At 38.8% G+C, this 23,929-nt stretch overlaps 2 protein-coding genes across 5 annotated transcripts in view; one reads left to right on the forward strand and one right to left on the reverse strand.

Moving 5' to 3' along the window:
* MTBP (MDM2 binding protein) overlaps positions 1-20,274 on the reverse strand; it is a 70,443-nt gene extending 50,169 nt beyond the window's left edge. For both annotated transcript variants that reach the window (XM_066265745.1, XM_066265746.1), the window contains exons 1-10: positions 20,123-20,274; positions 18,769-18,849; positions 15,450-15,523; positions 15,209-15,360; positions 13,309-13,367; positions 8,466-8,610; positions 7,363-7,480; positions 3,971-4,105; positions 1,794-1,888; positions 935-1,007 (exon numbers count right to left, since the gene is read on the reverse strand). In XM_066265745.1, coding sequence (XP_066121842.1) covers positions 935-1,007; positions 1,794-1,888; positions 3,971-4,105; positions 7,363-7,480; positions 8,466-8,610; positions 13,309-13,367; positions 15,209-15,360; positions 15,450-15,523; positions 18,769-18,849; positions 20,123-20,240 — 1,050 coding nt within the window. In that variant the 5' untranslated portion in view covers positions 20,241-20,274. The remainder of the gene's footprint in view (positions 1-934; positions 1,008-1,793; positions 1,889-3,970; positions 4,106-7,362; positions 7,481-8,465; positions 8,611-13,308; positions 13,368-15,208; positions 15,361-15,449; positions 15,524-18,768; positions 18,850-20,122) is intronic.
* Positions 20,275-20,324: 50 nt separating this feature from the next.
* Positions 20,325-23,929, forward strand: part of MRPL13 (mitochondrial ribosomal protein L13) — a 41,125-nt gene continuing 37,520 nt past the window's right edge. For all 3 annotated transcript variants that reach the window (XM_066265749.1, XM_066265747.1, XM_066265748.1), the window contains exon 1: positions 20,325-20,637. In XM_066265749.1, the coding sequence (XP_066121846.1) occupies positions 20,611-20,637 (27 nt within the window). In that variant the 5' untranslated portion in view covers positions 20,325-20,610. The remainder of the gene's footprint in view (positions 20,638-23,929) is intronic.

Below are 23,929 nucleotides of genomic sequence, written 5' to 3' on the forward strand. Positions count from 1 at the left end.
TGCCAAGTGAATCCCAGTCAGGGCTCATGCAGGAGTCTATCTCCTCTCTTCTCACTTGGAAAAGAAGGAAAAAAGAAAAAAAAAGAAGAAAAAGAAAGATAATTGTCCTACGCAGATGGACAGGTTACACGAGATATGTGGTACTCAAATAATGCATTAAAGTGCTAGTTTTATTGCTATTTATTATTTCACTTATATATTCTTAATTAGCAGACATAAGAAAAGTGTATTATAAAAATAAGAAAGGTAAATTAAATATGCTTACTTTTCTTTCTTATTACATTCATAAAGTCAAATGTATTTTATGCAGTCAAGAATTAGGTATTAAAACTGTTTAGCAATGGAAAATAATCATTAAGGATAAAAGATCTATTTGTAATTTTCTAAATACTCAGTCCTAGTTCTTCATTCTTAGATAAATAAGACTTCACAGGCCAAAATGCATGTCAACACTCTACAATCCAAAGGGCAGACCAGTATGTCACGTGAGCATGCCAGATCGAGACCCGGTTATACTTGACAATCACAAAATTGTTATAGTTATAGCTTAACTTAGTTTAGAGATGCTAACGGGAAGCTCAACGCATAATTTATAGTCTCATGTAATTGTCCTGACCCCCTGGCCAAAGAAGTAGCCACTTTTTTGAGCCAGCCTATTTTTGATTAAACATTTGCTAGAAATATGAAAAACACTTCTAAATCCCCTCATAAAGTTTGTTTTTGAAATTCTACTAAAAAACACAACATTACTTCATGTCTACAGAGGGCTTTGGAGTTAATAATGGAAAAGTCCTAAGTGTCTTAATATAAATTAGTACCCAAATCATGTTCTATTAAAGAAAACCCATCACGCAAAAATGGATTCACAAACTACAGTCCCTTTTCTCACACCTCCTTAAATATTAAGTTAAAAAGAATAAATAATCTTCTCTACCTTGCCGCACAGAGAAGAAAGCTGCTCCCAAAGCAACATAGAATTCTTCTTGGTGTTGCTTTTTGTCAATCCTCTGTGCAAAGGAGTTAAAGAAATGACAGAATGGTAACTGAAACAATTCTACTATCTAATACAAGTCTGACTCTCCGATTCCCAAGGTGTTTCAAGTCATTTACTGACACTTTTAACTACAGAAATTCGCAACTACTCCTTTCCTTAAGGGTTTTTTCAGATTAGGAAAGTATGCCATGAAACAAGGCTAGTATGAATGGCATTACTGTGAACCATAGGAGCAGGAGATTTGTAGAACCTGTAGCATCGGAACAAAAATTCAAGAACACTATGCTAGTGTTCCATTTCCAGCCTATATCTTTTTAAACAAAGCGTCATGTACTTAGGTGTATTTCTAAAAAAAAATCTTACTTTTTTAAAAGAGATAATTTAAAATATGTTGAACACTTACAGGTATCAATAGTCACATTCATATTTACTCAAGGATATAAAAAGCTACAACAGACTGGGGCTTACCCATCCTGCTGAAGGCAAGAGAAACATCTGGACACTTCAGAATCTAGAAATCACAGTTTTCTCCACATATGCCTCACATTTCTCCCTCCTCCCTACCCCATCAGCAATTGGGAAGTCTTCTGCCAAGTCTAAAAGTATAAATACAGTACTTGAAAAAGAAACTTTCTTGCAAGTTATAGGACTTCTCTTAAAACAATGACGATGAGAAGCATACCGAAAATTATTTTTATAGAAAACAGCATGGCTACACATCAATGTGGAGAGGTACACGGAAACATTCTGCCTGACACAGAAAATGTAACGTAGGTGGAAGACGTAAATGAAAGGATACAGCTCAAACTCAATGTCCGACATGTAGCAGGAGGGTAGATCTGCTAAGTTTATCATCTGCACAAACTCTAAAGCAGGACCATAATAATGGAAAACCTGGAAAGAAATTAAAATTACACAACACTTTAAGTACTATAAAAGTGAAAGTGAACAAATGAGTGGTTTGGGTTTAAAACTTGAAAATGAATCTGAAAGTAGGTATTTACACAGTACGCTGAGCGAACAGTTAATCCTCTATAGCAGACAAGGACTTCTTCCACTTCAAGTCTACATTTCCGAGTAGAGAGACAGACACGGAGATTTCTCAGGAAGCAGGGAGAGTTTCATCAGGGAGAAAATGAGTACTACAGAAAGAGGCAAGCAGCCAAGGGTAAGAGTTCCCAACCTTTCCTGTTTATCTGCAGCAAGACAGACAACCCCAGAGCCTACGATGTTAAAACAAACCAAAACAATTAAGAGTCTGCAAGACTGGGAAGGTGAAGGGCAGGAGACTCAGGATGAACTCGGTTGAGCAGTATGCTGAGATTAAAACAAGTGGTAGAGCCTTGGCCTGGTGTGTGGAAGTCCTGGGTTTGATTCCTGGTCAGGGCACACAGGTGAAGTGATCATCTGCTTCTCTACCCTTTCACTTCCCTCTCTCTCTTTTCCTCCCCTCCTGCAGCTATGGCTCGATTGCAGCGAGCTGGCCCTGGGCTCTAAAAAATGGCTCTAGTTGCAACAGAGCAAGGGCCCCAGATGGACAGAGCACCGCCCTCTCACGGGCTTTCCAAGTATATCCCAGTTGGGATGTATCCAGGAGTCTGTGTCTGCCTCCCCTCCTCTCACTAAATAAATTAATTAAAAAAGAAATCCTTGGAGGAAATATTGAAAAAAATTAGAGAGAACTATTGAAGCCAAGAGTGCTAATTAACAAAGAAGTTCCACTCCAAGAAATAAAATGGCAGCATTTCAGTGGGTAGAGCCAACAACTAAATTAAGAGTGAGCTAATGGAGAAGAACGAGTGTTTCAGGACATGGGGCTAGAGTGCCTCCCATGAAGGGCAAAGAAAAGCGACCGTGTCTGAGGAACCTACACAGATTGAAACTCGCAGCAAGCTGAGTAATTTCATCCCACAGACACATACATACATACATATACATACACATACATACACATATATAACGTGTGGGCAGCGACTGAGACTAACATTTATTAAAGAGGTTGTGCCCTATGGTTCTCAATAGCTGTAAAAATTACTATTCATACTTAAATGGTGTACTACCAAAGATAAGTTGAGATCGCCAATCTTATGTTTCTAATGTTTAGAAAAGATTTTAATATTCCTGTGAATGATGGCCATGACAAGTTACTTAATCAATTCAGCGCAACTACTGGGAAACGTGTTTACATCAGAAACATGCCCTTTTTGTACTGCCCTTTGACTAGAAAATAATATCCATCAATCTGACATCATTATAACTTCATGACTGCTATATTTTGCACATTATTGAACTGGGTCTTTTAAAATGAATGTTTAAAGTGCTTTTATATAAATAGCTCTTACATTATTTTTCCAATGTAATTTCCAAAAAGCCAATTAAACTCTTTTTAATTATTATACTTTATCACCTCTTGCATTTTAAGAATAAATCTATGGTGATATGGGACAAGAAATAATATTTTTAAAATAGTAAATAAAGCATATGTCTGATACTGTGTCAGGGGCTATATTCTCACTTTCTTTAACTGTCGCGATAACTTTGTACGTGTGTTATTATTGGCTCCATTTCACCAATGAGTTCATCGATCTTCCAAGGTTATAATACCTTATCAGTGACAGAGTTAGGCTTCAAACCAAGGTCTAACTAACTTCAAAGCCTCTTCTCTTTCCACTATATCATACTCTCTCCCAACTGAGTCTTAGAAAGGTCACATAGTATAGTCCATGCCAAAGGTTTATTCTGATTTAAAGTTAAAATCATTTCATTTCAAGAGCTATGTAAAATCTAATACTATGATTGTTTTGGCAACATTCAATGTTGGTAACAGTATAATATAAGCACTTAATTATAATTATAATAAAAGTCATGTAAGCAAGCATACTTAAGCACATATATTAAAATGTGAATTCATGATTCAAACTTATCTCATAAGAACAAAAATATATATTAATGGAAAACTGCAAAAGTAATTATTACCTTTGGCAAAAGAGTCTTATCCTTTGATGGTATTATCTTTTTGTCAAGAAAGCAGGTATTTAAGTTTGATGTACTAAAACTCTTAGGTGTGATTCCCTTTAAACAAAAGTCAGGAAAACTAATTTCACATCCAAGCTGAAAAGAAACCAAGAGAACACAGTTCCAGGCATCATGAATAAAGTTACAAAGATTAATACATCGCATTACAATGTAAACGTTGAGAGGAAAGCCTGTGTAGATTATTTTCAGCGTGCGGTTCTTCCATTTATGTACACATCCTACTTATTTCAAGGTACACATGAATTTTTCATGAAAAGCTCGCCTTGGCCCTTACCCAGCCCACAAGAGTCTAGCAAGCACATTCTATGCAACCACAGAAGCAAACAACCTCCCTTATGTATTCTGTTCAATATCTGGCTTCCTACCAGTCTGGAAGTTCTGCAAAAACAGAACGTGTTCATGCAACACCAGGAGTTGTTGATGAAAGATCAATTCCTGCAGATGCAGGAATAGCAGGGTGCTAATAACAGCAATGGTAAAAAGAACAATGATCAGTATCACTTCCTGAATGGATCCTTTGTGTTTTAAATAATTGAGTCCTCATAAAAACCTATGGGAAACTATTATTATCCTTATCTTCTTTCTTTTTTTTTTTTTAATTTTTTTTTTGACAGAGGCAGATAATCAGAGAGAGGGACAGATAGAAACAGACAGACAGGACGGAAGAGAGATAAGAAGCATTAATTCTTCTTGCAACCCCTTACTTCTTTAATTGCTTTCATGTGTGTGCCTTGACCAGTGGATGGTTCCAGCAGAGCTAGTGACCCTTTGCTCAGTGACCTTGGGCTCAAGCCAGCAACCATGGGGTCATGGCTATGATCCCACACTCAAGCCAGCAACCCCGCGCTCAAGCTGGTGAGCCCACGCTCAAGCCAGCAACCTTGGGGTTTCAAACCTGGGTCCTCCACGTCCCAGTCTGACGCTCTATCCACTGTGCCACTGGCTGGCCAGGCTTATTATCCTTATCTTACAAATGAAGACAACTGTTGCACCAAAAGGCTAAATATTACCACACAAAACTACCAAGAAATAGAGTTGGGATTTGAATGCAGGCAATCCAACTCTAGACTCTATGTCCTAAATCACTGTAATGCCTCTAGGGGTAAGCCATTCTCTTCCCCCCCACCTCCCCCAAAAAGTGATTTCAGACTTTAAGTAAATACTGTGGAAATATGGACATTTAATTTCTTATTCAAAAAAGAATAAAAGAATCACATAAAAAAAACTTGCCATTATCTGTCTGAACAAAAACATGTAGTTTCAGAAAATGAATACAAAAGCAATTCTCCTAGCTAATCGTATCTTGCACTCTTCGGATGGTTATATGATTTGTTTACACTAAAACCACTGCAGAAAGCCTTGCCTGTAGACTTCACCTTCCTAAGATAAAGACGAAATAGCCACATTCATTCCTGTTTTCTTATTGAAGGCTGTATATCACCGTTATTAAAGGTGAATTGAAAAGGGAAAAAAAGTCTAGTAACTAGTATAATAAACCATTCTAGGGATGCAAGGGCCTACTCATGCTCCCATGCCACTTTGAAAAAGCATTAAGAAACTTGGGGAGGTTTTGCCTGACCAGGCGGTGGCACAGTGAATAGAGTATAGGACTGGGAGGCGGAGGATTCAAACCCCAAGGTCACCAGCTTGAGTGTAGGCTCATCTGGTTTGAGCAAGGCTCACCAGCTAGAGCCCAAGGTGGCTGGCTTGAGCAAGGGGTTACTCGCTCTGCTCCACTCCCCTACCCCATCAAGGCACATATAAGAAGGTAGTCAATGAACAACTAAGGTGCCACAATGAAGAAATGATACTTCTCATCTCTCTCCCTTCCTATCTGTCCCTATTTGTCCTTCTCTCTGTCTCTGTCTCTATCAAAAAAGAAAAAGAAACTTGGTTTTTGCCTATATACAAAAATACATGTGCCTGGCCAGTTGGCTCAGCAGTAGAGTGTTGAGCTGGTGTGTGAAAGTCCTGGGTTCGATTCTCAGTCAGGACACATAGGAAAGGTGCCCATCTACTTCCTCTCTCCCCTGCTTCCACCTTCTCTCTCTCTTTCCCTCTTCTCCTCCCTGCAGCCATGGCTTGAGTGATTCGAGTACATCAGCCCCAGGCACTGAGGATGGCTCCATGGAGCCTCCACCTCAGGTGCTAAAAATAGGTCATTGCCAGCAGCCCCAGATGGGCAGAGCATCGGCCCCAGATGGGGGTTACCAGGTGGATCCTTAACAGCAGGAATCTGTCTCTGTATCACTCCTACTCTCACTTAAAAAACAAAACAAAACAAAACCCCATGAAATAATAGGAACACTTACTTCAATAGGGACACAACTTAAGAAAAACACCAACATATTTATTCATAATAAGAGATGGCAAATAGAATTGTAACCTCAGATAAAGTTAAGATTAGAGCAGTCCAACTAATCTAATATATTTATTCTCAACTTAGGGTTGAGAAATCTGGGGTCTAGCAAGGTTTAAAAAAATTGCTCAGGGCCCTGGCCGGTTGGCTCAGCGGTAGAGCGTCGGCCTGGCATGCGGGGGACCTGGGTTCGATTCCCAGCCAGGGCACATAGGAGAAGCACCCATTTGCTTCTCCACCCCCACCCCCTCCTTCCTCTCTGTCTCTCTCTTCCCCTCCCGCAGTCAAGGCTCCATTGGAGCAAAGATGGCCTGGGCGCTGAGGATGACTCCTTGGCCTCTGCCCCAGGCACTAGAGTGGCTCTGGCCGCGGCAGACCGACGCCCCGGAGGGGCAGAGCATCGCCCCCTGGTGGGCAGAGCGTCGCCCCTGGTGGGCGTGCCAGGTGGATCCCGGTCGGGCGCATGCGGGAGTCTGTCTGACTGTCTCTCCCCGTTTCCAGCTTCAGAAAAATACCAAAAAAAAAAAAAAAAAAAATTGCTCAGAATCAGAGAACTGGTTAGTAATAGGCAGAGATCATCTAAGCTACGATTGTAAAAGATTATGTTCTAAGTAGTTTTCCGATGTATACAATAAAATTAAAAAGGAGCTTGGATAAACAACATAAAGACAGCTAATGTCAAATTCTTTATTTTAAAAGAATATTACATTCTAGAACTGCAGTGTCCAAAACATAATCATGTGACTATTTACATATAAATTAATTAAAGTTCTTTGCTTGAACAGTCACATCTCAAGTGCTCAGTAGCAATATGAGGCTATGCTGCACATAGACACACCATTTCCGTTACTGCAGAAAATGCTAGTCTGGAAGTTCTTTATGAGGTACATTTTCATTAAGATTCACTTTATCTGTCTGATGAATAGTTGAAAAGACTGCTTTACAAACTATGTTTCCTGAGAAATCAACTTACCTTTCTTTCCCAAATCTGAATCTTTCCCCTCCATAATTCCTTTGAGTCAATAGCATTTCCGAGATCTTCTGAAGATACAACATTAGCAGAAAGATATTCTGCAATTTTCTGACAATTTCTATAAATAAAAGATTAAGATATTAAATATAGGAGTTTATATTTTACTTAGACTTAATGTTATAGTGTACTACAAGTTGAACAGGCAGAAATGAAAATTCATATTGCTTTTATCTACTTTTTAAAATATAGACTACCCTAAATAAATATAGTCAGCCTCTAAAAGAGCGGCTATCACATGTTCATTTAATCCTACCATCCCCATAATTTGAATTACTACCTTAATACTATAGATGAAAAAAGTAGACTTTACTCTTAATATGTATTAGTTTAAATGTATCTGATGTACACACACTGTGCACAAACTTGATGCGGATTCCTTCTCTTAAAAAAGAGAACTGGTCTCCTAAATTATTCCCAGATGCACTTATCACAGACTAGCATGACTGTTACCACACCTGTTTCTCCCTCACTTTAATGAGAAAGAGCAAATATCACTTTCTAAACTCACCAGCATTTCTTGCTGTGGTTGGCATAAAGTTTGTTGAGTGAAAAAAAATCATTATGTTAATAAATCCAGTTTGAATCCTTTATTTCAGGATCAAGCTGTAACAGAAATTGATCACTAAAATTTCATAAATTCCACAACAGTATATATGTTTTTTCTATATTGGCACATGAAACAAAGAACAAATAGACATTGTAAATCCTGTGTACCCATGGCATCCAGCATCATGCTCACAGGACAATACAAGCCTACTTAACAGCACAGGTACTGCATTTGGAGAATTAACACTCAGTGATGGTTTTATACACATGTGTATACAAAGATATGCATCGATCATGTTTACTGAGAACTTAAACATCTCAGAAATACAATGTATAAAGTAAAAAAGTCTAGATTCTTATCAATAATCTTCAATCACAGTATGATATAAAACCTTGTCGCATGAAAATTTCCTCAAACGCTGAGTCTGTTAAAAAGAACAGCATATTAACTGTAAAAAGACAACAAAGATACTAATCGAATGAACAAAGACACTTACATTTCACAATGATTTCCTGCTATAACAACTTTTGCTGAATACCATTCCTTTAAATGTTTTAATGCTCCAACAGTAGGCAAACAGTCTTTTAATCTAGGAGGATCTTTGTCAGAGGGCAGCAGAATTATATCTACCATAGCTCTCCCTAGAAAGAGAAAATGGCATTTGAGTAATTTCATGAAATTACTAAATCTGAAATATCTCAAAATAGTACTCTGAACAACTGGAATTTTATGTTCCTCTCAAAGATAAAGGATAATTTTAACTTTAATTTTTGAAATTCTTAAAAACAATACACATCTTTAGGAGCTCAAAAAATTTAATTGTACAATCATTTGATTTAAGCCCATGTTATCTTGAAATAGCAACCATATGCTAGAAAACAATGAACTACAACTACATCACAATTACTTGTTAATTATGCACCAGGGGTTAATTATACATATCGCTCTTGAGATTATCAATACTATTGTTGTACTGAACAGAGGGAAAAAAACCTGAGCAATGTCATTATACTTTTCTATACTTAACTTTGTTATACAAGAGAATTAATTAGTATAAGAGTATAATGTTCAAATAAATTCTTTTCTCTTCTTTAAAAAAGCAAAAGCATTCAGAAACTCAATTATATGGGCTTCATTGGTTACTGAGAAGGATAACTTCATGAAACTTTAAGTTTTATAAAATTATGTACTGAAGATCTAGAATAATCAAAATGAAACAGAAGTCAAATAAAAATTTGATTCACTGGGGAACAATTTTTTTCATTTTCTGTTGCATGAGGTTTTAGAACGGTTTCTATATATTTCTGCATCGCTGATTCCAAATCTGAAATCCATTTTTTGGTGCATGCTCTAGTTTTTATGCAATTTTCTTTTTGTTACAGTTAATGGCATGCATTGGTTTTTAAATTGGAGTTAAAGGGCAACAACTCTTGGATTGAACAGAACCACAAGGCAATTAATGTTTTACAAACATCACTTTTATATAATTGTAGTTGTTTTTAAATGTAAAAAATTATTATCTGATAAAAACACCCTCTTATTTTAAGATTGACTCATGGCTTCTTCGAGTAGGCATAAATGTAAGAATAGTCCTGACGCCTTCTGTTACACATGTGGCTGTTACAGACTTCAACGTCAAAGGCACAATATTTCATCATTTGTGACATGTGCATATATTGTCATTTTTAAGTTCCCCTTGGTGATCAACAAGAATTGGGCTCCTCATATTGTATGTCATAACTCTGAGGAAATGCTTCGTGACTGGACAAAAGGAAAACGTAAAGGAATGCCTTTTGGTATCCCCATGGTTTGGCGTGAACCTAAGGACCACAACAGTGACTGTTATTTGTGTCTGATCCATACAAAGGGCATCAGCAAGAAAAAACGGCATATGATCGCATATCCTAATATTCCTTCAGCAATACGACCTATCCCACACTCTGAGACACTCTCGGTTCCAGTTTTCAATGGTTTTATTTCTTCTAAGGACAAAGAAAGTGAACATGGTGATCAAGTGTATTTTGATAAGATGCATGAGGAAATGGTTGTAGAATCTGGAGGGTCTTCTTCTGATGTCAAGCAGTAATTAACCCCTCAGCAGTTTAGCCGACCTGAATTGAATGACTTAGTAAGAGATTTGGGCCTATCAAAGAAAGCAGCTGAGTTATTAGCCTCCAGGCTTCAAGAAAAGAATGTACCTCACCGGTCAGCTAAAGTATCCCATTTCAGGAAGCGTGAACAAAGTTTTGTGGACTTTTTTTCCAAAGACAAACACTTTGTTTACTGTCATGATATCAGTAGTCTTCTCAGCCAGCTAGGTGTTACCACTTACAGTCCAACAGAATGGCGGCTATTTTTTGACAGTTTTAAACGGAATCTGAAATGTGTTCTCCTACACAACGGTAATGTTCATGCAGCGGTTCCAATTGGTTATTCAACTCATCTATGAGAAGATTATAATGACATGAAAATTGTCCTTGACTTTCTGAAGTATGAGGAGCATAACTGGATCATTTGCGTGGATCTTAAAATGGTAAATTTCCTGCTAGGACAACAGAGAGGTTTCACGAAATATCCTTGCTTTCTGTGTTTGTGGGACAGCTGAGCTCGGGAGAAACACTGGACACAGAAGGAGCGGCCAAAACGTGAAGCTCTGGAAGTAGGGATGCAGAATATTGTGAATGAACCTGTAGTTAATTGAGACAGGATCATTTTTCCCCCACTTCACATCAAACTTGGCTTCATGTAGCAGTTTGTTCAGGCTTTGAATAGAGAAAGTGAACACTTTCAACATATTATTTCTGCTTTTCTTGCCTTGTCTTTTGAGAAGATAAAAGCAGGTGTATTCAATGGACTTCAAATTCGAACCCTCATCGTGACAAAGAATTTGCCAGGAAGATGAATAAGGAGGAGAAAGCAGCTTGGCAGTCTTTTGTGGCAGTTATAAAGAAATTCCTTGGCAACAAAAAAGCAGAAAACTATGAACTTATGGTTCAAAAGATGCTGTTGGCTTTCCACGACATTGGATGTAACATGAGCGTTAAGATTCACTTCCTGAACAGTCACCTTGATAAGTTTTCCAAAACTTGGAGCTGTTAGTGATGGCAGACTACTGCTGGAGCATCAAACGAGATTGTCCTCAACAAGTACACAAATGCAAGAGCTACAAACACAAATTTTGGCCTGAATTGAATTTAAATAAATTTTGCACAAATTTTATGATTAAAATAAGTGTTTTAATATGTTCTATTTCAAAATAGTAGACAAATTCTGATGCAATCATATCTTTTAGTGTATTAGTGTATTTACTGCATTATATAAATTATTATATTTTCACAAAGATGATGCCCAAGAAGACATTCTACTTCATTACGTTAAACTAAATGTTAAAAATTTTACAATAAAATGAAAACCTAAAATCTTGAATTGCAAAAAACTGTAGCTTACACAGAAAAACTAATGTCAGATTTGAGATCAGCACACTGGAATTAGGTAAGAATAAGCGTTTTTGTGGATGCAACAAAAATTTTGTTCCCCAGTGTAATGAAAGTATTATAATTTGCCAGAACAACAACTGTGTGTTTCAGTACATATTTTGAACTTCATTTTAAAAATTGATATATATTTTAATCTATATATTCAGTTATTTATATGTAGGATCTTTTATACTAAAATATGATTTTTTTTTTTGATTTTTTTTTTAGGAGAGAGGAGGGGAGATGGAGAGACTGACTTCCACAAGCGCCCTGACCAGAATCCACCTGGAAACCCCCATCTGGGGCCAATGCTCCAATTAACTGAGCTATCCTCAGCGCCTAAGGCTGATGCTTGGACCAACAGAGCTATCCTCAGTGCCTGGGGCTGACACTTAAACCAATCAAGCCACTGGCTGCGGGAGGGAAAGAGGGAGAAAAGTGGGAGTGGAAGGGGGAGAGAAACAGATGGTTGCTTCTCATGGGTGCCCTGACCAAGGATCAAACATGAGATGTTCATATGCCAGGCCAATGCTCTATCCACTGAGCAAATCAGCCAGGGCCTAAAATATAATCTGGAATATAATGATTGGACTGTGAGCTATAAAATCCGTGGTAATCACATAGGCTTTACTCATCACTGAATACTCAGTTCCTAGTACAGTGCCTTACATACAAAAGACACAACAGGCCCTGGCCAGTTGGCTCAGTGGTAGAGCGTCGGCCTGGCGTGCGAAAGTCCCGGGTTCGATTCCCGGCCAGGGCACACAGGAGAGGCGCCCATCTGCTTCACCCCTCCTCCTCTCCTTCCTCTCTGTCTCTCTCTTCCTCTCCCGCAGCTGAGGCTCCAATGGAGCAAAGGATGGCCCGGGCACTGGGGATGGCTCCTTGGCCTCTGCCCCAGGCGCTAGAGTGGCTCTGGTCGCGACAGAGCGACGCCCCAGATGGGCTGAGCGTCGCCCCCTGGTGGGCATGCCAGGTGGATCCCAGTCAGGCACATGTGGGAGTCTGTCTGACTGCCTCCCCGTCTCCAGCTTCAGAAAAATACAAAAAAAAAAAAAAAAAACAACAAACAAAAAAACCAAAGACACAACAAGTATGTTTAAAAAATGATCATCAGTAATGAAAACATTCAAAGAAACCTACTTGAAAGTATTTGTGGATGCAAATTATACCAAATTTTAGATGCCAGCTACTTGATTAACTAAAGAAAAATGAATTTCAGATAAAAAATAAAACAGTATAAGACTAGTATAATGCAGTACTCATAAAATATGCTTTGCATTATAAGATCTGTAAAAATGTTGAGAAAGGGGCTTCTTTTACTGCATAACTTTATATTTGATAATGTGTATAGTGACTCCACAGCATTAAAACATGATATCCATATTATCTAGGAGAAAGAACTTTTCCCAAGAATTGTTCATGAGACTAGTGTTCTACAAAACATACTCTGTAAAACACTGGCATATGATGCAAAGATTCTTCTTCAGTAATAACTAAATAAGAAAAAGATTGGGTACTTCATTTTCTAAGTTCTAATTACTGCCTCACTAAATAAAAACAATTAAAGAGAACTATAATGTCTCCATAACATATTTTAATGTACTGACCTATATTTTCTATCAATGTCACTAAGAACTTATTTTTCATTTTGAATTTCAAAGTTAAAAGCAACCAAGGATAAAGACTGAATTGATCACTCACTCACAGAAAGTGTAAGATAAGATAGAAATTATTGAAAGCAATCAATTTTACTAAGAATTTATTTTTCATTTTGAATTTCAAAGTTAAAAGACTGAATTGATCACTCACAGAAAGTGTAAGATTAGATACAAATTATTGAAAGTAGTCATAAAATATTACCAGGAGCAGGAAGTCTATCTGCTAACTGATGCAAATTTTCTGCAGATTCTTCATAGAGACTAAAATTAAAGGGTAAGTTAGAAAAAACAAAACCACATACACATTACATCTCATTGTGAAGGTAATATTAATGGATCTATGTACCAGACACTGTTAAGTATATTAGATGCACCACCTCATTTGATCCTCAGGACAATACCATGACTATTACAGTCCTCAATTTAAATAATTTTCCTAAAGTTACATAATTAGTAGGTGTGGAAGCTAAGAAGAAATCCCTGAGTTCAATTTCTCAGCTATACCCCAAAACAAACAGTAACAACAGACAAAAAACTCCCTAAATTATACTTGTATATTAAATATAAATCATAACTAATAGATCAGGTATTTTTCTGAATCTCCAAAGTGAGGCATTACTAAGTGTTTACTCGAAGATACTGCTTTTCTCTGAGCGGCATATAACGGCCCTGACTGGGAAATATAATGCTCTCAAAATCTATTCGTTTTATCCATATAATATTTCCCCCCCAAAAAAGTTTATAACAAAGCATAAACGTACTTAAATGCCACCACTCTCTGAAACACTTACCTTATGATAAAGTATAGTTTTCAAGCTCCCTCTTGTGGAAATAATGATTAAGTCACTTACTAGAAATATTAAGACTTGCCATCCATGTTGTAGTAGCAGTGGAGACCTAAGAAATAACAAGTGCTCCAAGGCCAGGAGGTACCATATAACCTCTGAAAGGATCTCAACACTTTACAAATAAGAAAGCGGCAGACTACAGAAGTTAAGTGGCTGGCAAGACATGCTCTGTCCATGGTTCTACAACGTCTCCCTTTGTTAATCATGCAAATATGATTGATATCAGAAAAGTAATTTTTTTTTTTTTTTACACAGATAGAGAGAGAGTCAGAGAGAGGGATAGATAGGGACAGAAAGACAGGAACGAAGAGAGATGAGAAGCATCAATCATTAGTTTTTTGTTGTGGCGCTTTAGTTGTTCATAGATTGCTTTCTCATATGTGCCTTGACTACAAGCCTTCAGCAGACCGAGTAACCCCTTGCTCAAGCCAGTGACCTTGGGTCCAAGCTGATGAGCTTTGCTCAAACCAGATGAGCCCACGCTCAAGCTGGTGACCTCGGGGTCTTGAATCTAGATCCTCTGCATCCCAGTCCAACGCTCTATCCACTGCACCACCGCCTGGTCAGGCAGAAAGTAATATTTTTAAATGCCTATAACAATTTATAGAAATATTATAATATGCAAATACTAAAACAAATAAAAGTGTCTTTTTGGTAATGCAATACAGAAGATTAAAATGAAAGGCATTCATTATGAGTCTGAAGGAATATTTCATGAAAAAAATATTATCACCATTTGAATCAACTTACATATTGTACCAACAATTCAAAATGCCTAAAATGAACTCAGTTATTTATTTAATCCTGAAAAACTCTTTATGAATTTTTAAAGGTACTTGAGATACTGAAGATACACATGAACTGAAGAAATACTCTTTCAGCCTCAGATAACAAAATAAAAATGATAGTTTGGTTTGAATGCCAGTTATTAAAGTTTCTACTCATTATAAAATACAATATCCGGCAGAATCTATTTTCAAGAAAGTGACATATTAAACAAAATATCACTTTTTATGATTCCTGAAATTATATAAGCTAAAGCTAAATATTACCTGATTCCAATTTTTGCATTTTGAAGAATCTTATTCAAATAAAAGGCCCAAATTGACTGTCTTCCAAAATGAAACATTGAAAGTTTCAAGTTAACTAAAAGCCCCTACTATAGCTGCTAAAATATCTACTTTTCATTCTATAGCTAAAATAGTATCTAATGTCACATATTTTAAAGACATCATAAAAAGCATAGAAGCATACTCAGCCAGGGATAATGACTCCTTGCTGTCACTATCTTCTTCTTCATAACACTCGACAGCGCTCAAACATTCTTCAATATTTGTTTGAAGAACATCTTCAATTTCATCTTTTTCCACACCAAAATGTATCTCTTCCCAGTCAGAACTACAAAACTAATATAGCAAAAGATGGCATGAACGATGGGTTCAAGAAATTATTTGTAAAGACATTCACTAATGAGTATTTTTTAAATTTACATTACCTGATAAAATCCACATATGGCCTGCACTGCAAAGAACCACTTTTTGGGACCAGGTAGACCGCCCACCGAACAGGCTTGAAAAAAATTACACTTATTAGAATAAAGGCACAGATGTTAGAGCACATATACTTAGGGAATGATTAATTTTGATATATTATATAGTTCTCTAAGTTTTATATATATATATAATGTGGATAACTAACACACACACACACACACACACACACACACAATCTTTTTAGAATCCCTACTAAAATTCCAAACAGAGCAATCTCCCTAAAGAGCAAAATTATTCACTCGCCATGGATACTTCGATCTAGTTCATCACAGTTCAAAATCCATGTTATTATTTTAATCATCATTCCAAACATTAAAATCTACCATAAAGAGTTTGGAAAAAACCCACTGTATGTCTATAGATTGACACAAAACCATGCAAGTCATTCTAGTGAAAACAATTCTCTCTTCAAAGACCATGAGGGTGGGGCTAGGAAAAGGAGGCGCCAAGGAGGAACTGGAACTTAAGACAAGGAAAAGACTTCTCTCGGAGCCTGGACAATTACATGAGGCTATGACAAGAAGGGTCCCCCGAGGGTCTGTGGCAGAAAACCATGAATCTAGAGCTCTGCTAGGAAAGACACTAAGTGTCTATTACTGCTTCATGCCAACAACCTCAGCAGAAGTCTTTTACCTAGTGCTTCCTTAGAAAAACAGAAACCATTAGATAATAACTCCCATAAATCCTGTCAACAAACATACGGCCTTACTTGCATTCCCATTAAGCCTTGCCTCTTCTGTCCTGTTAACATTCCTAAGAGGCACTGCCCTTTGAATCCAAGGTTATCCTTCAAACTTAGGCTTGAAGCCCAGGCCACTGTCTATATTTCTTGCATCTTCAATCTCTCCCCCTCTGTCAGTTCCTTTCTGTTGGCATTTAAGTTTGCATAAGTGTTCCTCAAATTGCTTTTTAAACGATCTCCTTCAAATTACCTCCTCTTCCCAGTTACTACCGTATCTCTTTCTTTACTCTTCTTCAAGGGTAAACTTTGTGAAAGCACTATCTTAACTGTCTCAATTTACACATCAACTTTCCTACTCCCTCCAAATCCATCTCAATCTGCCTTTTGGTTTCCAACATACTACTGAAATTATACTCATCATAGTCACCGATAACTAACATGTGACTAAATCTAGCAGACACTTTGTCATTCTGCTACCTGACCTGTCAACATAAGAGTAAGAAAGGAACCAATGATAACACGTTTGACTACTGTCTCCTTTGGCTTCTACGGAACTATCTTCTACCTACTCCTTTTCATGCCTTTGAAAACGGATGTTCAGTTCCTTTAAACATTGGCATTCACTTTGAGAGTTTCTGCTTTTCTCACTACCCATAAGCAATCCTGTCCTTCATCATGGCTTGAACTGACATTTACATGTTGATGATTCTACAAGCCTTACTCTGCCTTTCCACTTCCAGATACACATAACCAACTTTTACAAACCATTTTCACTTTGATATCTGTAAAATGTCAACTGGTCAGATGTTCTAAATTGAACATGTAATCTAATTCTCTTATCTCACTGACATCATCACACTATTATTAACCAAGCCAGAAATCTAACATCATTCTTGATTACTTTCTCATTCTTCTCTTCTCCTAAATCATACCAATCCAGTACTAAGTCAGGTGAATTCTACCTCCATAGTTGCCTTCAGATTTACCCATGTTCCTGCACCCTGGCTGCCCCTCTTGTTAATTAGCAATCCCCTCATATTATACTTTCCTCTAATCTGTCTACTATACTGTAATCAGAATACATCTACAGTACAGATTTGGTCATGTCTCTTCATTAAAACCTTAATGGCTACTGGCCCTGGCCAGTTGGCTCAGTGGTAGAGCGTCGGCCTGGCGTGCGGGGGACCCGGGTTCGATTCCCGGCCAGGGCACACAGGAGAAGCACCCATCTGCTTCTCCACCCCTCCATCCTTCCTCTCTGTCTGTCTCTTTCTCTCCCGCAGCCAAGGCTCCATTGAAGCAAAGATGGCCCGGGCGCTGGGGATGGCTCCTTGGCCTCTGCCCCAGGCGATAGAGTGGCTCTGGTCACGGCAGAGCAATGCCCCGGAGGGGCAGAGCATCGCCCCCTGGTGAGCAGAGCGTAGCCCTTGGTAGGCGTGCCGGGTGGATCCCGGTCAGGCGCATGCAGGAGTCTGTCTGACTGTCTCTCCCCGTTTTCAGCTTCAGAAAAATACAAAACAAAACAAGACAAAAAAACCTTAATGGCTACTGATTATCACTAGCAAAATGTCCAGACACCCTCACATGATTTACAAAGTCCTCTAAATAGCTACAGCTATTGCACTTGCAGGTCCTCAGACTTACCATTTTACCAAAAGCAATATCCCAGTGTGATAGGAAATTCAATGCAGGCAATTCTCTATTTGCAGGGTTCTGATATGTACATATTTCCGTTACCATGGTTAAAATAACTCCATTTCCCTCAACACAGGGTTCAAATTCTAGTTATCATGGTTTACTAATTAAGTGTAATTGCATAAAGTAAAACTTGATTGTTAGCTTCTATTACAAATCACTGCATAAATAAAAGATGTGTATCATGATCAGTGACTAATTTCAAAGTTTGTTGTCAGTTGGTCACTGCACATTATTCAGTTTGCACATAAATGGCAATAAATGTAATTGTGTTGCCTCCTGTCTTCCTGTGATAAATCCATGTGATATCTTACAAATACGGATAGAGGGAATTGGCAAAGGAAAAAAAAGTCAAAAGCACAGCAAAAAAACAAAAAGTAATAATGCTGAAAGTAATATTCAAATCTAACAGAAATGCAGTCCAAAAATAGCTGCTGTGATTTAAAAAAGAAAAGAAAGAACATTGTGACAAAATGCATAAGATGTCACAGAGAAAATGACACTGGCAAAAACTGTATTAAAGGAACTCAGGTAAGGCAATGGTTGAAAGAAAATTAATAATGTATTTGTACTCAAGACAAAATAATAATCCTCCTTATAATAACACACTATTTTTATATGGAGCTATAGATGGGCAAGAAAATCTCATAAAGGAAACGAAGCTCAACTTCAGAACCTAAAAAAATTGCATAACAATTTTATGACATTCAAGCATCAGGAAGAGGGGGATATCTTTTTGGGTTTTGTATTTCCTTAGTTACCTTCCAATCTCAGTGACTTCTACACAGTCAACAAGTATGTGTTGTATACTTCAGTGAGCAAATTAATTATTTCTGGTACAAAATTGTTATGCCACAGAAAAGAGAGACTTATGCTGTACTTACCAGGGAAAGTACTATCTTCTGGATTAATTGAAGCACTAATGTTTCTTTTCAGAAGATGATAAACATTTGCTGCTGTTAAGTCTAAAAAAGAAACGACAGACTAACTCAATGGACTCAAGAGTTACACAATCTAGACCTATTTATTCTCATTTCACCATCAGAGACACCCAAGAATAATATGTTAAACATAAAAGAACTAGGCTCTCTGTTCAAGTTTTGTTATAATACATCTAAAGCAGAGACAATAGAAAATGCTTCCGGTCTGTACACGCTAGCCAGGCAACACATACCAAAACTCCCCCCAAAGAATAATTATGCCAAAAAGGGAACCCTGTATACAACCTCATAACTTTCTCTTCAAAATGCCTACTATATCGAAATAAACAAAAAAATGCAAGAGTCTAGACTGGAACAGCAAAAGGCAGTGCCCTCTCAAATGGTTAGAAATGTTAGGCCCTGGCCGGTTGGCTCAGTGGTAGAGCATCAGCCTGGCATGCAGGAGTCCTAGGTTCGATTCCCAGCCAGGGCACACAGGAGAAGCACCCATCTGCTTCTCCACCCTTCCCCCTCTCCTTCCTCTCTGTCTCTTTCTTCCCCTCCCGCAGCCAAGGCTCCACTGGAGCAGAGTTTGCCCGGGCGCTGAGGATGGCTCTGTGGCCGGCTCTGTGGCCCCTGCCTCGGGCTCTAGAATGGCTCTGATTACGACAGAGTGGGCAGAGCATCGCCCCCTGGTGGGCATGCCGGGTGGATCCCGGTCGGGCGCATGCGGGAGTCTGTCTGACTGCCTCCCCGTTTCCAACTTCAGAAAAATAAAAAATAAAAAAAAAAAAGAAATGTTTTAAATGATCATTTTTTAAACTTATGTATGGAGTGTCTCCTCCCATTAGGATGTAAACTCTAGAAAACTATGACCCTTTTCCATTTTGTTCCTTTCTATATCACCTGCATTTGCAACACAGTGGGCAGAAATACCTATGGAATGCACATATTTCCAAGAAACAGAAATTCCATTACTAAGGCACAGGAAATTTATTCAATTACATTTCTACTGTTGCCAAGACCTTCCCGGCGCTGAAATCTTCCATCCACCAATTTGTCCTTGTTTTCCCACAAAGATAATGAAACATGTCAGCCCTTATTAGTTCGATCCCAGACGGAGTCACAGCTTCCAGAGACAACTCCATATAGTTACCTCCGCAGCAGAAGGATACTGCTCACAAAAATTAGGGGATATTTCCAAATGAATTTGAAATGATAAAATATCCCTTAACTTTTCTGACAAGTATAGATCACAAATTCAAATTCCTTCTCCTGCCCGCCAGCCGTTCCCGCTCTTTCTCAGCCCAGCACCTACCTGGCTGCTTCCCGGCACCTTGAGCGGATGGCGACCCTGGCCGCTGCTCCGCCTCCCCGCCCGCCGCCGCTGGGACCTTTCCTTCCCCCCATATCACAAGGAGCAGGTACCGATCCATCTCTCCGAGCTGAGCCCCAGGTCCGGGGCTGGGATTCCACATCAAAACAGCCGCGCGCTGTGACGCACTTCCGGTCCCCTTTGCTTAGGCCGGCTGGAAATTGTGAGCTCTCGGTCGGTATTCGCAGCTTTTGTAGCAAAGGGTCAATTTCTGGAGTTATTCTCGCAACAATATTATTATTTCCTCCTTCATGACGAAAGGGCGGCCGTGGGAGGACTGGAGAGGACCCAGGAAGAGCGGAGAAGCAGACAAGCGCGGGCTGGCCTAGGAACTTTCACGTCTGAATGTGCGCGTTTCCCGCCAGACCAGTGATCCTGCGAACCGGCCTTGGCCCCTGGAGGAAGGACGACAGTGCTGCTAGTGTGGAAATATGTCGAGTTTCTCTAAGGCGCCTCAGGTGAGCTCTCTTGCTGAATGGGATGCATTACACTGGCAGGAGGAAGTCAGTGGCTTCAGCAGGCTTAATGAAGCTAAGTGGGCAGGCAAGCCGAGTCCTTGGGCCTGCTGGTACGTCGGGGAAGCACACAGGAGGGTCATGATCCTGGCCAGCACTGGCTCTTGTTCTCTTTGTACTCGTGCTCTCTCCTTTTAAGTCATCCCTTTTCATGTCTTTTGTTCCCAGCAAGAGTTTTAGGAGAGAAGGTCAGAAAGCTAATAAGATGGATCACATAGGGCATTGTAGATCATTGCAAGAATTTGATTTTTTGCTTAGTAAAATGAGGACCTAGTGGAGGTTTTTGAGCCAAGGAGTAACATCTCAGGTGTTGGGAGCGCTCTGGCTGCAGAGTTTAAAATAAAGATGGGGATTGGTGGAGGATAGAAGCAAAGAATCCCTTTGAAGGTTATTGCAAATAATCCAGGCTTGCTACGACGGTGGCACAAACCAGGGTAGTGACAGTGTAGTGTTGAAAAAGGTCAGGGTTTATTTGAAGGTGAAGCCAGTGGGATTTCCTGAAGCATTGCATGTGGGAGGATAGCAAAAGAAGAAACAAGGATATTACTCTAGGGTTTTTGTTTCAACAACCAGAAGGGTGTGCCATCAACTGAGAAAGATTCAGTTGGAAGAACAGTTCAGTTTTGTATTTCGGTTTAAGATGTCTCTTAGCCTAGCCCGGTTCCAAGTGTGATTCCTTCCTGGGATAGGTAACTGTTTATTACCTGCCCCTAGTTAGGTAAATACAGGAATTAAACATTTTAATACTTGTGTAAATACTGTAGCATTGTGGCAGCATTTTAATTTTATCGAGGCTTTTTTTTTTCCTTTAAAGTATTGCCATACCATGGATTAGGGAATTAACTATTCTTTTGCTACATATGGTTTAAGAAGAACTGAAATACAGATGTTAATAGGGCAATTGGATCCAAGTATAGAGTTCAAGAAAGAGGCCCAGGCTAGAGGTGAAAATTTGGGTGTCATCACTATACATGTGTCATTTAAAGGTATGGGTCTGGATGCAGTCATTGAGAAATGGAGTATAGAGAAGACAGAGGGACTACAACTGAATTTTGGAACATTTCAGAGGCAAGAGATAACAGGAGAGCCAGCAGAGTAGGGGGAATGAAACCAACACAGGGTGGTGTCCTGGATATCAATTGAAGAAAAAATACCCAGGGGAGAAAAATGACCAACTGTATGGAGGACTTGGAATTGCCCTATGGATTGAGCAGCATGAAGGTTATGGTAACTTTGGCAGGCAGTAGAGTGATAGTGATGGGTGTGGGAGGACACAAGCCAGGTTGGGGTATCTTAAAAAGGGACCGTGGAGAGACGAATTGGAGTAAAGATCAAGGAGAGGAAAGAAATGAGGCAGTTGCTGATGGAGTACTGAAGTCAGGATTTACTTTTCTTTTAAATTTTATTATGGAGAATTTCAGTCATATATAAAAGGAGACATCACCCACTATCAGAAAACAGTGAGCCACTATGATTCTATCTGTACTCCCATTCACTTTCTTTTCTTCTTTATGAATTGAGGTAAAGCTTAGACTCATTATTTCATCAGTAAATATTTCAATATATTCTTTACAAGGTAAGGATTTTTAAAAAATCACAATATTTATCAAAACTAAATGAAAAGTTAACTGATTCCTTAATATAAAATATCAGCATGTGTTCAGATTTCCAAGGTTATCACATCACATATTATACAAATTCATAATATTTTTATACTTTGTTTTTTTGGAGTAGGGTCCAAAATCCAATAAAAGTTATTTGGAGTAGGGTCCAAAATCCAATAAAAGTTATTGTTTGTCTTTTAATAAACAGATTCCTATTATCATCTTTTTTTTCTTGCAATTTATTGAAGAAAGAAGGTTGTCCTGTAGATTTCCTGCAGTTTGAATCATTTCATTAGTTCATATGCTGCAGTGGTAGGGAAAAGATACGGGCATGAACTAGAAGCTGTCTTTATTTATAAAAAAAGGCATGATCATCTGTGTAAAAAAATCAGAACCTACGAAAAGCTACTAGAACTGATAAGTATCTCTAGCAAGGTTGCAGTATACAAGACCAATAGACAAAAGTGAAGTTTATTTCTATATACTAGTAACAAGCAATCAGAAATTTAAATTAAAAATACCATTTATAGCAGGGGTCTCAAACTCGCGGCCTGCGGGCCGCGTGCGGCCCGCTGAACAGTTTTGTACTGATTTTTTTTTTTGTTTTCAACTGCAGTGAGAAAAGTGTTGCGTAACAGTTGCCTTTTGTAGACCTAGTGCGGCCAGCCGAACGGCTGTGATCTTGCTCTGCGGCCCACATGCTAAGTTGAGTTTGAGACCCCTGATTTATAGTGTCATCAAAATATATAGAATAGGGGTAAATCTGACAAAAGATATGCTTGGGGAACCAGACAGAGACTAGAAAAATAAAACAGAATTGGTAAGCAGTTTTACAGGCTGATTTGAAGTTTGTGGTCATTAAGTTTAAGACTAGCTAGCCTTGTATTTTTTTTTCTGGCATTGTCAGGGGTCCCCAAACTACAGCCCGCAGGCCGCATGCGGCTCCCTGAGGCCATTTATCCGCCCCCGCTGCTCTTCTGGAAGGGGCACCTCTTTCATTGGTGGTCAGTGAGAGGAGCACAGGATGCGGATGTAAAGGCTGCATTGCTTACGGACAGTACTACTTCCTGTGATGCGAGCTGCATGCGTCACAGCTCCGGAAGCGCGTCATATCACTTGTTATGGCTACAGTGACAAATATGGAACCGGACATTGACCATCTCATTAGCCAAAAGCAGGCCCATAGTTCCCATTGAAATACTGGTCAGTTTGTTGATTTAAATTTACTTGTTCTTTATTTTAAATATTGTATTTGTTCCCGTTTTGTTTTTTTACTTTAAAATAAGATATGTGCAGTGTGCATAGGGATTTGTTCATAGTGTTTGTTTGTTTTTTTTATAATCCGGCCCTCCAACGGTCTGAGGGACAGTGAACTGGCCCCCTGTGTAAAAAGTTTGGGGACCCCTGGTTTAGCTGCTTGTGTATGTGCATAACGGAAACATCTGGTCTAGATCTTTCTGGGCTCTAAGTGTCTTAGAGTTTGAAGGCACTGCTGGTCTATACCTAAGCCAGCCTGAAGATGTTTAAGGCAGTTTTTTAAATTTAGGTTTATTCAACATCATCTATCTATACTTTCCCAGCTACATTCTCCGATTAACTTTCCCTCTGATTTAAACTCCTGAATAGTCTTC

Source organism: Saccopteryx bilineata, chromosome 3 (assembly GCF_036850765.1).
Source record: "Saccopteryx bilineata isolate mSacBil1 chromosome 3, mSacBil1_pri_phased_curated, whole genome shotgun sequence".
Taxonomy (NCBI): Eukaryota; Metazoa; Chordata; class Mammalia; order Chiroptera; family Emballonuridae; genus Saccopteryx; species Saccopteryx bilineata.